The 16,554-nt window shown below is 36.9% G+C and overlaps 1 protein-coding gene across 4 annotated transcripts in view; it reads left to right on the forward strand.

Moving 5' to 3' along the window:
* The window catches only part of LOC145985898 (beclin-1-like protein), a 41,298-nt gene extending 25,529 nt beyond the window's left edge, over positions 1-15,769 (forward strand). For all 4 annotated transcript variants that reach the window (XM_083120034.1, XM_083120035.1, XM_083120036.1 and 1 more), the window contains 4 exons: positions 9,440-9,627; positions 10,534-10,807; positions 13,853-14,067; positions 15,468-15,769. In XM_083120034.1, coding sequence (XP_082976160.1) covers positions 9,440-9,627; positions 10,534-10,807; positions 13,853-14,067; positions 15,468-15,594 — 804 coding nt within the window. In that variant the 3' untranslated portion in view covers positions 15,595-15,769. The remainder of the gene's footprint in view (positions 1-9,439; positions 9,628-10,533; positions 10,808-13,852; positions 14,068-15,467) is intronic.
* Positions 15,770-16,554: the final 785 nt, after the last annotated feature.

The raw sequence follows: 16,554 nt of genomic DNA on the forward strand, positions 1-16,554 counted from the left end.
TTTGCTTGTGGTTCTACTATAGAAGTCGGTTTTTACGCATTTGTGTTGAAACAGAGGATTGGAAATATTTTTTTTCAACACGTCGATTTCACATTAGTTAATAATGGAAAACAAGCACACAAACTGTTTTTGAAAGAAAGAAAGTGCATGATTAATGCATTCCGAATGTACATACATATGGCATGTAAAATTTTCATCTACAATATTTTCTTTTCACATGGAGCGACGTATTACATAATCAATTCATCCAACTCGTAACAAACCAGCATTAATAGCAAATAATATCACGGGCCGCCATAGCATTCTCTGTTTTAAAACTTTTCTCACTTAGATCGTTTGGCGCTCAGGACCGTCTCCCGCTACCCCTTTGCTACGGCATTGAACTTGATGAGACTGTATAATATTTTATAATATATTTCTACTTTCATAAAATTTGAAATCAAGGGGTTGCAATTACCCCTCCATTCCCCCTTTGCAGGTGCCCTTTCCGTCTGGAAGGAAAATGCAAGAAATATATGAAATTTAATTCCATCTTGAGTACCCTTTAGCCCTGCTACTCTTTAATTCTGCTAGCCTGTTTTTTCTTGTGATTTAATGTTTGACCCCCACCCTAACCCCTCCGCTAGACTTAATTTCCGTCCAAGGTTGTGAGCAATGCCCCCTGCCCCCCCTCTGGTTGCGCCACTGCGTGCCTGGTTAAGGCACCATGCAATGAAAAACAATTAGTTTTCAGTGAGGAGATTTTTGTTTGCTCGATCATTCATTTAGATAAATGAAGCTGTAATACTGCGTGCATTTCCTGGCAATAAGATAAAAACTGCTTACAATGAACTGAAATCACTAAGTATATACTGTAAATTCTCCTTAAAGCAGAGAGCTCCTCCTAGGACTTCGTAGGATTTAGGAGCTACGTAAGTAGGCAACACTGGCTGCAGCCGTCCACGTGGTGATGAAACACCTGGAGCGACATGCTGCCGGAGGGCTGTTTCCTTCCAGCAGGTTTTGCAGGTGCCCGGGTCTTGTTAAATGCCCAGGTACCTTGTAAGCGCAGAGCGCCTTGAAGACCAAGAACCCGGGTAAAGACGCAAGTCGACTCGTTGCCGTGGGCAGGCGAGCAGGTATACCTGTCCTCGCGAGCAAGCGGGCAGTGGGTAGGTAAAAGGCAGACTATGCAGCCCTCTATGCATACTACAGTGTTTCAAAAGTCACGCAACCCAAATTTTGAAAATGTATATCTTGAAAACCGTAAGAGATATTTACAGTGGGTTTTCTGCATAGTAAAGCCTCATCCATTGAGATATTGGCTAGTCTAGTTTACGTCCTTCTTGCCTTTTGGTGGTAACCGATGGGAGTTGACAACACTGCATGCTTGTATTTGTGTGTGCAAAAAAATACCTTCGGATTCTTTTGCGGACCATTTAGTGGAGTTTCAATGGAAAAAAACTTCTAGATAGTTTAAAATACGTTTATCCCCAGTGATTATTCAGTGCATTGTTCAAAACCTTGCTAGCACAGGTGGCACTCCGGCATCTCTTAGGGTAAGTAAGTTTTTCTTTATACACTTTCTGTTCACGATAGCCCCACTAACTATTCACGGGAATGAGGTATGCCTATGAGGTTAGGTTAGGCCTGTTAGGTTAGGTTCCATTAGCACTCATGTCACCTCTAAATATGTGCTTCATCATCGAAAAATGTCCTCAGTACGTTCAATCACACATATCCGGACAACATCGGTTTTTCTCGATTTTCTCCTCCAGGATATTTTTCCTCGCCTTGGGATTTACTTTGTTGAATTCCTTATATAATAACCTTTCCATCAATATATGACACGTATTCCTTAGGAAAAGGACGTAAACTAGACTCTTACCGAGATATTTTTAATGCTTAAAATTATCAGTTTACGCCACACAGAAAATTAGTTAAATTAATAACTGGTGGAAGGCAGTGTTAAAATTTTTCCAGAAATGGAATTTTGAGTGAGATAAGTATATCAGAAGTTATCAAAGGTCATAATTAGATGTCTGATGCCATGTCAATCTGTCATTTGTGACCAGTATTGGTCGTGTGCAGCATTTGATGGATTTTTTACTGCAGATTTATGGGTTGAGTGAAAAAGTACCATTTGGGGGACATATCTCTGTAAATGCCAACACTAGCAGGTTGAAATTTTGTCAAGAGAGACACGAAACGTGTGCTTAAATATTGGCCATACTCCATGACATGGGCCAGGTGGCAGAACAGCCTCAGATTGAACCTCGCCCACGCAAATAAAGTATAAAGAATATTCAAAATTTCATACATATTACAGCAAAAGATCACAGTCGCCAGGCTGAAAATTTTAGTCACCATGGTGACCAGGATTTTTCGTGCCCTGTACCTAACCATGCCAAAATATACAGGCACATAAAGTCCCAATCCATATTACTAATGGTAACGGTCAGTGGGGTTGAGTTGAGTATTTGTTTTTAAGGCGATGTCATACCGTTTGTCCAAGCGTGGCCGTTTCTCCCCCTTTTTTTAAATCTTTTTTCCGAAGGGAGACTAGTTTTCCCCATTTACTTACTTTGAAGAAAATAACAGTTTTACGTTTTCCCCTGAACTATTGGACTTACGACGTTCAAATTTTTAAGGGACATTACTGAAAGGCATATTTCCTGGTCCGTAAATTCAATGTTTGTGTATCACAAATGGTTTGATACTTGATTTTATTTACATTAAGTTTGGCAACATTGTTTTAAAATGTCATTAACAAGCGCAGTCAACCTCGTCCCTTTACATGGGAGGGCTCTTCCCTGGTGCATGTCCTTTCCTTTCTTGACCATTTTGGCAGGGTTGGGGTGGGGAGGGAAGGGAGTGCAAATGACCCAACCGTTTTTGGCATTCCATAGAATCCCTGAAGCTTCGTCCACCATGTATGTCAAGTGGAAATCACCACATATCAGTGGCATACGCAAGGGGGGGATTGGGTTATGGGGTTTAACCCCCCCTGAGCTTTTGAAATGTTATGAAATATGCTGTGGAAAAATTAAAATGGCCAATTTATCACAGTCAAAGATCTGCGACAATACTACTACTACTAGTACTACTACTACTACTACTAATTATTATTATTATTATTATTATTATTATTATTATTATTATTATTATTATTTGAATTATTATGAATTATTATTCCCATGCAGCAACGGAGAAAAGCACAGCATTCCAAGCGCACGCATCTTTCAGAACAAATGCCTTGATAATAAAATATGAGGATAACTATGATTTAAAAGAGAAAAAAAAATGTTATTTCGTATTTCAGCTGCAAGAATGTTCAATGAATATGTATCTTTTTGTTTGAACAATGAGCATTAACTAAAGAAAGTCCTTGGTTCGTTGTAAGCGGCTAGTGTATAGACAAAGGCTAAGCGGACAAGAATACACAGTCGTCAGTCTGCCTTCCCATTGTTTACAGCGGCACTTCACATTTGAATTTCTGAATTCAAACGACAATGAGCTTAACTATTTAAAAATGCTTTGATGGTAAGAACAGCGAGGCAATCCAGATGTGAATTATTGGGGACAGAACTGGAAAAATTCCAACCGCTTACGGGGATTGAACCGGGATCTCCCACGTGGTTGTCAGATGCCCTACTGACCAGACCACTGCAGCTTCTTGGATGAGTTCCATACCATGATTCCTTAAATTTATTTAAATATTTTCTTGTTTTTATGGATTTCCTTCACACTTAAGATGTTTCACCAGGTTGACAATTATTTTGTAACAAAGAACAAGAAATATGCTCCCTAGAATTTGTTAAAAATCAAATGACTAGAAAGTAATTTCATTCTATTGCTTTCATACATTCTATATTTTTTGTAGATCTCTACTACTTCATATTAGTAGTGGTATTAATAGTAATTCAACTAATTCATTATAAGTATTATTAATTATTTATGAGTACTATTATTTAATTAAAGTATAATAAAACAATGGTAATGTGAATTTGGAGAAAGTTTTACAAATCACTGCCCCTTGATGAAATCCTGCGTATGCTACTGCCACATATTAATAAATTATTAAAATTAATCTCAAACGTTTGACATCATTATCTCATGAAAGCACACAAATATTAATGAATTAATCGCGGCGAGTCTGGCTTGATATCGAGATAAAATTGTCACACACACAATAAAACTGTTTTTGAGCAACAAAAATGTACTATCTTTTAGGCATTTGTTAGCACACGATTTATTTTAACCTTAGCTTACTGGAGGGGGTTGAGGGAGTGCTGTCAGGCCTACCATCACTACCTTTTCTATTTTTCAACTGTTAAAAAGTTTTATGAAAAATTGAAAATAAATTACATTGTTTCCTACAGTGTTCTCAATATTTCCATATTTCCTTTGTTCATAAAAACATAAATGTAATGTAAATAGGAGGCAAAATGCGTTTGGTGAGCCTATCAGGCGTCATCTTTGAATGCGTGTTATTCGAGACACTCATGACAGTGACAGTGTAGAATAGGTTGGCAATGATAGTAATTTTTGTAATTATTATTATTAATAAACAATTTCCCCTCTTTATACAAAAACAGCATTAATAAAAAAATATGTTTTTAGTGAGTTTTAGCGAATGGTAAAATATGTGTGCAACACTCATGCAATTCTATTGGTTATTTTTTATTAATGATGGTATTTTTTAAATTGTGATTAGTTACTGAATAACTGCACATATATAATCAACAAAGAAAGCAGGATTCAATAACAAAACAGTTTGGGAATTTTAGTGATAAAAAAATGTTGACCTGTGAGCCACCCCTTCTGGTAAGTGAGTTTCTCTTACGGCACCAGTAAGCTAGGGTTAATTAGCACAATAATAGTAATCAAGATATTAATAAATTAATCATGGCGATTCTGACTTGACATCAAGTTAAAATCGCCACAAAAAAAATATTGAGCAACAGAAATGTACTATCTTTTAGGCATTCGTTAGCACACGAAAGTACACGATTTATTTTGATGAGAACCCAAGCTGTAATGAAGATATTATGAATTATTCTTGCCGATTCTGGATTGATATCAAGGTCGTTCACAGGTTTTTTCTTAGGGGGGCGGGATAAAATTTCATGTCTTGCTCTTCAGTCTTAGCTTCTCTATCATTATTATTATTGCTGTATAAATCATAAAATTCAAATTAAATTGAAAATTTGGCACGTATGGAAGTTCAGGTTCAAGGCTACTATTTAAATAGAAACTGGAGTCGCCTTGCTTCCTTTTCATAAACACCAATCACTTTGTTGATGAACAGTCTTTTTTGAACTTTTTTACAATGCACAGAAATCGAATAGAGACAACTTAATCTGCTTTATTTCATGGTTTCTATATTCTGTGTTTTTACGTGACGAAAAACGCAAAAAAAGTAGAGGAAAGTACGTGAATATTTAATAGGTTTGTAACAAGTTCATTAAATTTTGTTGCATCAAACAAGGTATACCACAGGAAGCGGTATTGCGGAAGTTGGGAAGGGAACCAATTTTTTCACCCGAGTTGGAGGAACAATTTGCGTAATATCTCGTTATGGATATCAAAAGTTTTGGGGTGCTACCTCTTGCTCCTGTCCCAGCTACCTCTGATGTTTTGTACTATAACCTCTGCTCACAATGATATCGCTTCAACGTCACCTACACCCTGGTCAAGAAAGTAAATCCAGTGCCAATGGTATAATTGAGTCTGGTTCCGAAAATGTTGGGTGTACACCTCCCCCCCCCCCTTCTCCTTACCCGTAAATTCTGTAGATATAGTCTTTTAGATTTTCAGAAATGGGATACATCATAATTACTTTTCTTGTATTTATCTAAAAAGTTATGGATTAATATTCTGTTATAAGCCAGTTTTTGTTCATTTCCTCTGGTATTTCATATTTGAAGCACTTTTACCGAGGATATAATTTTTTTTACTTGTTTTCTTTCGTTGTTTCTCTGGTTCCTGTTCTTAAGGCAACTGAATGGTGGATACTCTCAGAAACATATGAAAGTGAAACATATATTTTTGCAGTACTAAAATACGCCACAGTCAGGCACGTATCCACAAATATGTTTCTGGAGGGGTTCAAACCAAGTGTCTCAGGAATAATAATTATAATAATGTTTAAATTAAAATACTTATATTATATAAAATTAATATTAATTACAATACATAAATTAATATTATATTATTATTACACAATTAGGTAAAAAGACTGTAGCTATAAAAATAGAGATGGAACAGTGCATATTCATTACGTAGCTTACCTTTAGTTAAGATCGGAATGATTTACATAAAAACAAGTGCTCTGGAAAATAATGAATAATTGAATATTTATCGAATAACAAAAAATGATGTCACATGTAGTTGGAGAAAAGTAAGTTTCTGATTAAAAAAAGTTCAGAGGAAATTAATAACTGTCCATTATGCAACAAATGCTAATATTTTCATTACTTAATTTTATTACTTGGTAAGTCTTATGGGGGGGGGGGTCCCTGAAAGCCATATGGTCCCAATATAATCCTTGTCTTCCTATAAGTTAAGGAGGAAATTATACAACAAATGCTAAACGAGTATATTTTCATTATTCAATTTTCGAACTTGATAAGTCTTTCAGGTGTGTGTGTGGGGGGGGATCCGGTCCCCCTAAATACGTCCTTCGTGTCCCTCAAAGGCCTAAGGTCCCAATATAATCCTTGTCTTTCCATAAGTTCTGAGGAAATTATACAAGAACGGCTAAACGAAAATATTTTTCAATATTTATTTTTAGTACTTGATAAATCTTTCCGGGGTCCGGAATAGCCTAATTATGGGATTTGCATGTTTGATGCATTGATGAGATGATTACTACAACTGCGGCAAGAGACAAATATACTGGTCAAAAAAAGTTTTGATTATAACGAAATTTTTATTTTCTGCATCACAGAAGCCACACATGTCGATACCTCCGACTGTGCATCCATGTGAACTTATGGCATCCGATGACCCAATATGATTCCTGCCCAGAACAGTGCCGAACCACCCTGTTGCTGGAAGCATTCCACCATGGACAATTCATTGAAACGGTGACCATTTGCTCTCCAGACACGTATAGTGTTGTCACCGGGGTGCAGACTAACCCGTACTTCATCTGTAAACAGTGTTTCTGACTTCTGTTCCTGGGTCCAGTTTTCATGTTGTCTAGCTCATCTTACGCGTAGTGCCCTATGTCGTGCAGTGAGTCGGAGAACTTTCAAAGGTCGACGGGCATCAATCCCTATATCGTGCAGTCAGTTTTGCACCGTTTGGGTGGACACCATGGTGCCTGAGGCCTCAAGGAGCTCCTTCTGGAGTTGGGTTCCTGGGAACGTAGGACGTCTGCGTGCAGAAATACGGATATGCCTGTCTTGTGCAGCCGTTATTTTGCGTGGTCTTCCTTCTCTGGGCCTATTTACTATTGAATGGGTCTCCTGGAATTTCTTTCACACTCTAGAAACGTCACTAGGATAACAGCCTACCCGATGTGCTATGTTCACTTGCTTCATACCTTGCTGTAGTAGAGTCATTATTCTGATCCTATCCACTGCCGAAAGTGCATTTTGTGGCATTTCTAAAATGTAATCTCACACCATGACAACCATTACAACCTTCCTTGAGACGTCCAGTGCTTCATACCCCCACTTCTGACGAACTGCGAGACAATCGATGGGTGAATAAAAATGTTAAAACGTGAAACATGCTTCAAAACCCGGCTACAGACATCTACCTGCTCTTTGGCCTTCGGTTGATGTGTGAGCTTCCAAGGTATGGAGATTTGTGGCGTCATTGATGCAGAATATGAAAAACTTGCAGTATGCAAATCTTTTTTTGACCAGCATATATTCTCAGTATTGATTAATATTTTAATAGCTATTATTTCACCCAATGTATTGATCTTTTATGAAAAGAAAGAAAGGAAGCACAAAAAAAACGAGAGAGATAGGAAGGTTACTATGTAAAATTAAAAAGGTAAGCAAAAGGAGGAACAAAAAAGAGATAAATGAAAAGGAAATATACAAGAAAGGAAAGGGAAGACCTCCGTGACAGAGTGGTTGAACGCTAGAATGCCAGGGGTCCTGGGGTGGAATCCCGGCCTGGGCATGGATGTTCTTTGTGAGTGTCCATTCATGAATTTTAATCATCATCACTCATACATTGTTGCAATTAGCCAAAAGTGACAAAGGCGACGTTAAATAACACAAATAAAATCAAATAAAAAAGAAAACATATCAAAGAATATTGTGTAATATTTCAGGAGACACATAAGCAGCGTGACTTTTTTATTGTCAAAGGGAAGTGAGGAGTGTACTTGACCTTGTGCTCTTTTAGTTTTAGTTGCAATCCCTCCCCGTATGCATCCATGGATGTCCTGCTTTTCGTTTCAGAAAATCTGATCATCTTATCAGCAGGGACATGAATTGTGAACGAAGTCCTTCCAAATCGAATCCACGCCTGCCAAAGACAGTTCTTGAGGATCCAGTCCACCCCCACCTCCTCCTCCTGCGAAACAGATGACCGACCGCCTGCTGGATTCTCAGAACCTGTTTACACTGGCTGAAAATGAGGAAGAAGGCGCAGCTATTATGTTTCAGCAATTGAGACCATTTCACGTGCAGTTTTACGCAGTTGCCAAACATAATGTAAATAAAATCAAGTATTGAACCATTTGTGATACAAGAAATTTACATTTACACACCATGAAATACACCTTTCAATAACGTCCCTTAAAAATTTGAAGGTCGCAAGTCCAATAGTTGAGGAGAAGACTTAAAACTGTTCTTTTCTTCAATGTAAGTAAATGGGGGAAACTCGTCTCTCTTTGGAAAAGGGTGGGGTGAAAGGGGAGAAACGGCCACGCTTGGACGAGAGGCATGATTTCGCCTTAAGTCAACTTTATGCACAGAATGGCTAATCGGGACTGGACCTACAGTTTAAAGTGGGATCCGAACCATTTTGTGCATCCACCGGGTATTGAACCTGGGACCTCTTGATTACAAAGCAATGATGTTACCACTGCACCATCGGGGAGGCTAATGGTCTGTGAGTTGCCCTTCCTATATGCAACTGGTTTGATGACAACTGGTCACTACCAATGTTAACACCCACTTACTTCTCACATCTAATGACAGTCTCCATTTCTTGCTTCTAGCTGTGTGGTCCACTTTGATTTTGGGTTCTGTATGTTACTCTGTAATAAATGACATTCTATTGAACCTATATTGAAGACTAGAGTCCTATAACAGAGCTGTTATAGGAGAATATATGTATTCTCTGTTGATGGCATGTCATGATTGCGAAAATATAAGGTTTGTACGTGTACCATATGTACTTACCTCATCTGTAAGATATGCCTGTATTGTGAAATATATATATCATTCATATATTCATTCATATTGTGGTTGCACTTTACACTTAGCTACAACAAGAAGAACAACGATTGCATGAAGAACTGGCAGCATTGAGGAAAGAAGAGGATGAAGTGCAGAAGGCAATCCAGCATCAAGAGGAGGACAAGGAAAGACTGGAGCGTGAGGAAGAACATTATTGGCGAGAATACAGCAGGCATCGCAGAGATTTAATGTTGACTGAAGATGAATATAGAAGGTAAATATTGTACTTTAAAAATACCATGGTAATTTTTTTTTTTTTAATTTTTAATTTTTTTTTCAAGTAGGTAGAGATTAGAGGAGCTAAACAGTCAAATGCTAGGACTGTTATGGCTGGTATTTTTTTTGTGCGTTATTTGAAACTAAGTAATTAAATACCATTCTAAATAAAGTTTAATGTCTTAGAAACTAATAATGTTAGATTTATAAATCAGACTTTTTTTTTACAGTATGGATCTAGCTATAATCTCGTGGTAATTAAGTGAACATATGCTGTAGTAATTAAGAAACATATGCATATTTAAGTAATTAGAAGCAGAAGATGGAGAAATGTGGGGAAAATATTTTTTTGCACAAGGAATTAACTTTGCTTTGTCATTAGTGCAACACCGAATTCATTTTATTATTTTATAGTGAATGTAGAGGAATGCTTTTTGTGCCTTTCTTACTTGTACTTCTCAGGATTTGAAATTGACACCATTTTTTGAACCAGTTTGCTAATATTCTATTTAAAAAGTTTTTACAATTTATTTTGTTAATTTATTTTGAATGATGTTGAATAAACTTTAATGTATTGAATAGTAAGTACAGTTCAACACTTAAAACCTGGCTATTAGCATGTTAAAGCATCACATAACATTTATATATTTGTATAAAAAATGAAGTTAGTTACATTTTAAGTAACCATAACATGGTTACTTTTTGAGCGGTTCAGTTACTTTCAAAAAGCAAATTTCTGAAGACTGATAATAAATGAATGCTGTATGAATAACTGTGTGCCAATCTACAGTTTAGCAGTGATCATATTGTGATGTAAAGCCCAAATTTTGAACTCCAAATTTTTTCCCCAACTTTGTACCCAGCTTTATTGTACATAGCTAATACTATTGTTTATTTTTTTCAGCCTAGAGTGCCAGTTGCACTATGCACAAGCTCAGTGGGACAAGTTGAAAAAGACAAATGTCTTTAATGCAACATTCCACATCTGGCACAGCGGCCACTTTGGAACCATAAACAACTTCAGGCTGGGTCGACTGCCGAGTGCCCCTGTGGACTGGAGTGAAATAAATGCTGCATGGGGACAAACAGCTTTGTTGCTGGCTGCGTTGGCTCGGAAAATGAATCTCACATTTCAACGCTTTCGCCTTGTGCCATATGGAAATCACTCTTATATAGAGGTAATGTATTGCATATAATGTTGTTAATTCATAATTGGGAAAAGAGATGTGGTAGTATATAAATATGGAGAAACTAGTACTCACTTTATTCACGGATAAAGTGAGTACTAGTTTCTCCATATTTATAATGTTGTTAAAATATAAATTCAGCTCAGAATATGGTTAGTGCAAAAAAGGGCCTCCCGATGGTGCAGTGGTAGCACCATCACCTTGTAATCAAGGGGTCCCAGTTTTGATACCCGATGGAGGCACATAGTGGTTTGGATCCCACTTAAAACTGTAGATCCAGTCCCAATTAGCCTATCTGTGCATAAAGTGGACTTAAAACACCAACTCAATCAATCAATGTTTGTGCAAAAATTCTGATAATTCATTGATTAATTAGTTATAGGTATGTAAATTCTTAATAATGCATATCTAATGTCTTTTGCCTTCATATTTATTATTAACATTACTTTAGGATGAATGTAAAATGAAGGCATTTGAATTGTAAAACCATAAAATGATTAAAATGAAATGAGGTTTTTGAAATATTACCTGTTATAAACATTTATAAATATACAGTGAATCATAATATATTTTCTAGTATGGAAAGTTTCTTATGTCATGTTAATGGAGTGTTAGTATGTAAAGTAAACTTTTGTAGCTCCCGTGGAAGATTCAAGATTAGCTAAAAGAAATGAGTTATATTAATTTCAGGTTGATGTCAGTGATTTTAATCTCTATAACTATCTTAGTTATGATTATGAGCTGAAATGTGAAATATGCCGCATTATTTCTTCAAATGTTTTCATCACTTATTGATTGCCTAATAACATTTTTAGACATGTATTAATATGAAAGTGTAACCAATCTTGTAGGTATGTATATGTAATCATATGACCTTTTTTAGGTCTTGTAAAAAAAGGAAATTGTGCATTAAGAATTATATTAATAGCAAATGTTTTTGACTAAGTAATGAAGTCCAGTTTTGGCATGTACTTATTGTCACTCCTTCCTACTCCATCTCTGGCTGGCAACTTTGAGTTCAACTTGAGATCATTAAACGATTACCATTCTCTCCTGATGAAGCCACATGATGTGGTGAAAGCTAGAGGAAAACAGTAAGTACATACCAAAATTGGACTTCGTTACTTAGTGAAATGATGGCATGTGGTGTAAGTTATGCCTTATCTAAATGTTTTTGATTTTATGTAAGTAAAAACAATCACAAAATTGTATAATTGTGGAAACAAGTTACAGCACATGTTATTTGTGGCATTATTAGATTGGTAAACTGCATAAGCTAAGTACTAATAAACCAATAGCTTGATTACGAGGGCTATTGGAAATCAACCTCTGAGAGGCATGAAGGAAAATAAAAATAAGGAAAACCAATATTTTTTACATGAAAGTTGCACACACCGGAACTATTTTTCAACATAATTGCCACCTGAATTCAAGTATTTGTCATAGCGTTGCACCATCTTCTGTATGCCCTCATCGAAGAAGATTACCACCAGGATATTCTGGTACCCACCTTGCACAAAACTTGTGATAACTCAGCTTCACAGTCACAATCTCATAGAGAGTGGTTCACCCAAGTTCAGGAAATTCTTGAGACAGTTCTGATATTGTGAACCTGTGGCACTCGCTAACCACGTTATCCAATTGTTCCACAAGGTCATTCGTCACAACAGGCGGTCTTCCTTGTCCACCTATATCATGCACATTAGTTTGTATCTCTCAAAATTTTTGGGCCTCCCTGGTGGCGTAGCGGTAACATCATTACCTTGTAATTAAAGGGTCCTGGGTTCGATACCTGGTGGAGGTACGTAGTATTTTGGATCCCACTTTAAACTGTAGGCCCAGTCTCAATTAGCCTATATGTGCATAAAGTGGAGTTAAAAAAAACTCGAAAATTGCAGCCTTTCCCTCACACAACCTTCACTAATGACCTTCTCTCCATAGACGGCACTTATTCTGGGATGAATTTCGGCTGTACTGTAGCCTTCTGCCTGTAAAGTGATTTACACCACAAACCTCACATTCGGTGGAAGCTTCTATTGCACCAGCCATCATTCTCCACTCTCTACACACCAAGCACTGAACACAGTGACCGACCACTTGGCATGGCATGTGCCAACACGTGACAACTTATTTCTGTGCATGTGCCACAGTGCTGCAGTAAGTCATGTGCTCGTATCAGCCAACTGGAGGATGAATTCCAAATAGCCTACGTAGATCATTAACCAGTATTTGCTGAATAATCATTTCAAATTTTATTATCAGCATATTGAAACATGATCTGCCATATTATTATTTATCATTTACATATTAAAATATGATCATTCCTTACTGAGAAGTTGGGTAAAATTGTGACTTGACCAGGATCAAATCTGGGAGACTGATGCAATATTCATTAACTTTAAAGTGAGTTAGCATAAATTCTCTGTGTGGCAGAAAGCTATTTCAGTACTGTTAATATTTATTATAGAGATGGGACTGATATTATTTTTTTACTGTTACTGCTATTCTTCTGATTCAATTGGAAATGTTCCATGAACATAAATGGTTTATTAATTAATAAATGTAACCTATGACTAAAATTGGTTTTGACTTTGAAAGATATACTTGTGTATTTAGATATGTATTTTCCAAGAACCTCCCCGATGGCGCAGTGGTAGCGTCGTCGCCTTGTAATCAAGGGGTCCCGGGTTCGATACCCGGTGGAGGCACATAGTGGTTCGGATCCCACTTTAAACCGTAGGTCCAGTCCCAATTAGCCTTACTGTGCATAAAGTGGACTTGAAACACCAATTCAAACCAAACCATGTATTTTACAAAACCAGGGTATGTGAATTAGATATTTACTTCTGTAAAAAATTACAAGATGGAATAATTTTTGCACTAAGTTACAGGTTATTTAAACACATATCAAATCAGTAATAATAATCGGTAATTTTACCAATGAACTAATTCACCAATATTCACATTCCTCTTTGATTTGTTTTTCTCTCAGGAAGCATTTGTGAAAACTTAATGTAATGAATGTTTCATGTACAGGTCTTAGCAGAACATAAAGAGCTTCCATTGTATGGATCGGGAGGATTCCGTTTCTTGTGGGATACAAAGTTTGATGCTGCAATGGTGGCCTTCTTGGATTGCCTTCAACAGTTCAAAGAGGAGGTGGAGAAGGGAGATTCTGGATTCTGTCTGCCTTACAGAATGGAGAAAGGCAAAATTGAGGATTCATCAACTGGAAATCCATTTTCCATAAAGTAAGTCAAGTTCTAGTACTGTAAGATGGCAGTGATTCTTAACAGAGGAGAAGTAGTCAAGTCTCTCCTGCATTTCTGTAAAATGAAGCACACTCCTTTCGCATCATTGGACCACTATCCATATAAAATGGTAACTTTCAAACTACTGGTTCAAGCCTGGCAATTGAGAAGAGGTCGGTCCTTTCAAAAGTGCCATTTATTTATCTCCGAAAACAAGTAAATATTATCCTGCCATTTTCCCTTCATTCTTGCTCCATCATCATAAGTTTGAAATTCGCAGGCTATCTTCTACAGTGTTGTAACAAAGATCAATTTGACATTAAGTAGATTCTGTGGATTGTTCTCAATTCTAGTGTAAATGCTTCATTTCTTCTCTTTTTTGTGTGTGTGCTGTACGGTTACACTAATGTAATTGATAACACTGCCAAGTCATCCATGAGGACTTGTATATAAGGTATAAATGGAATTGTTATCTGTCAGAACCCTAGTAACTAACTATTGCATTTCTAAACCCAACATGGGCCTCCCCGATGGCACAGTAGTAGCGTCGTTGCCTTGTAATCAAGGGGTCCCGGGTTTGATACCCAGTGGAGGCACAAGTGGTTCGGATCCCACTTTAAACTGTAGGTCCAGTCCCAATTAGCCTTTCTGTGCATAAAGTGGACTTAAACAACAAATCAGTCAATCAATCTAAACCCAACAGTTTATTGCCACAGCAACACAAGCCTTCCATATGCTCCAGTCATTTTCACCTTCATCTTGGATACCCTAAAGGTCCTCTTACCATTAGGTTTCCAAACAAGGATCCTTGAAACTCTTCTCTATTCTTCCAAGAACATACGCATCCTCTCCACTGATGTCTTCATGAGTTACTTATTCTATTGAAATTTAATCATAGTGTATGGAAAAAATGTTTTGTGTTTCCAAGAAAGCAGACCTCCAACTAAATACACAGGTATGAACCGCTATGCACCGAACAGTACAGCACAGCAGATGACACAGTCCACCATGCCACAATGTTGTCAAACAGTAGAAATTGGAACTCTTGCCAGCCGAATGTAAACAATGCAGCGACACAATATCATCTCTATCCCAGATGCCATTAATTTATTGAATTGTTAAGTCCACTTTATGCACAGATAGGCTAATCGAGACTGGAGCTACAGTTTAAAGTGGGATCCGAACCACTGTGCAATGTGGCTCCACCAGGTATCGAACCACCTCGATTAATTTATTATAATAAAGGCAGCAGACATTCAATATTAATTGCAAGCCAGAAACATTAAACTTTTTCACTGCCTTTTAAGTGGTAATTACATAAATTAAGGTTATTGCTTTACTTTGAATCTTTTCCCCCATCCATTGATATAGGGCACTTATTTTCCTCCTTGTGTTTGCAGGATTCAGTTCAACTCAGAGGAGCAGTGGACAAAAGCATTGAAGTTTGTGCTTACCAATCTAAGGTGGGGTCTGGCATGGGTGTCTTCCCAGTTTAGCAAAGATGATGCTGATTTGATTTCACATTAAGTTCGGTAACTTTTTCCCTACAATGTGGTGTGGAGACCAAAGCATGTGTGCTCATTAAGTTCAGCCACTTGGAAACATTTTGCAAACATTAGTAAATCACTATTACAAATCTCTCTCTCTGATTTGTAGCTGTTTTGTGTACATGTGTAAAATAAAGAGTTGTTGTGTTTGTGTATATATTTTTTCAATAGAGATCATATATAATTGGTAACCTTTTGTTGTGTCAAACATAAGTTTGTAACGGCAAAAGGTTATGCATGCTGTTTGCTCAGTTGGAAGTGTGTGAGAGCTCACAGTGTGTATTATAGTTGGGATTTTAAAATACAAAACTGTAATTTATGGTAAATAAAAGCAAGGATAAACAAGATTGAATAAAGCTGGAAAGTTTGTCACATTTTATGCTTCATATTTACATATTGTAAGAGTTGTCTTTTATGTCAGTTTGATTAGGACCAACAGATATGTTTATCCATCTGGTTAGATTGTTTTTTTGTTTCTTTAACCTTTATATGGCTTTTGTTTTTTTTCAAGACAGGGCTTTTAGCGGAGGTAAAATTTATACATTGTGCCTCCAAATAATTAGTGTTAAAGGAAGAAGAAGAGAATTGATTAAAAAAAAAAAGTGGCATACACTGCTCCCCTTCCCTCAATAGACCAAAGTGAACGAAAAATATGTAGTATGTATCAGTGGTACATTCCTATAACTCTGCAGTTTCATTGAAATCAGACCGATACTTCTTGATTAAATAATAATAACATTATTATATAAAGTGGCAATGTTGCCAACTTTGGGACAATGTCCAGAATTTCGCTTCTAGTGTCGGCTGTGTGGACGCTGGATGGACCAAATGTGGAGGGAAGCACGACAAAAGATCACTCTTTGAGGATATGTAATGTTCGTGCTGCTATATATATAAATGAAATTATGGTTTTCGAACTTTGGGCCTTTGTCACCACTTC

Source organism: Lepisma saccharinum, chromosome 3 (assembly GCF_977018435.1).
Source record: "Lepisma saccharinum chromosome 3, izLepSacc3.1, whole genome shotgun sequence".
NCBI lineage: Eukaryota > Metazoa > Arthropoda > Insecta > Zygentoma > Lepismatidae > Lepisma > Lepisma saccharinum.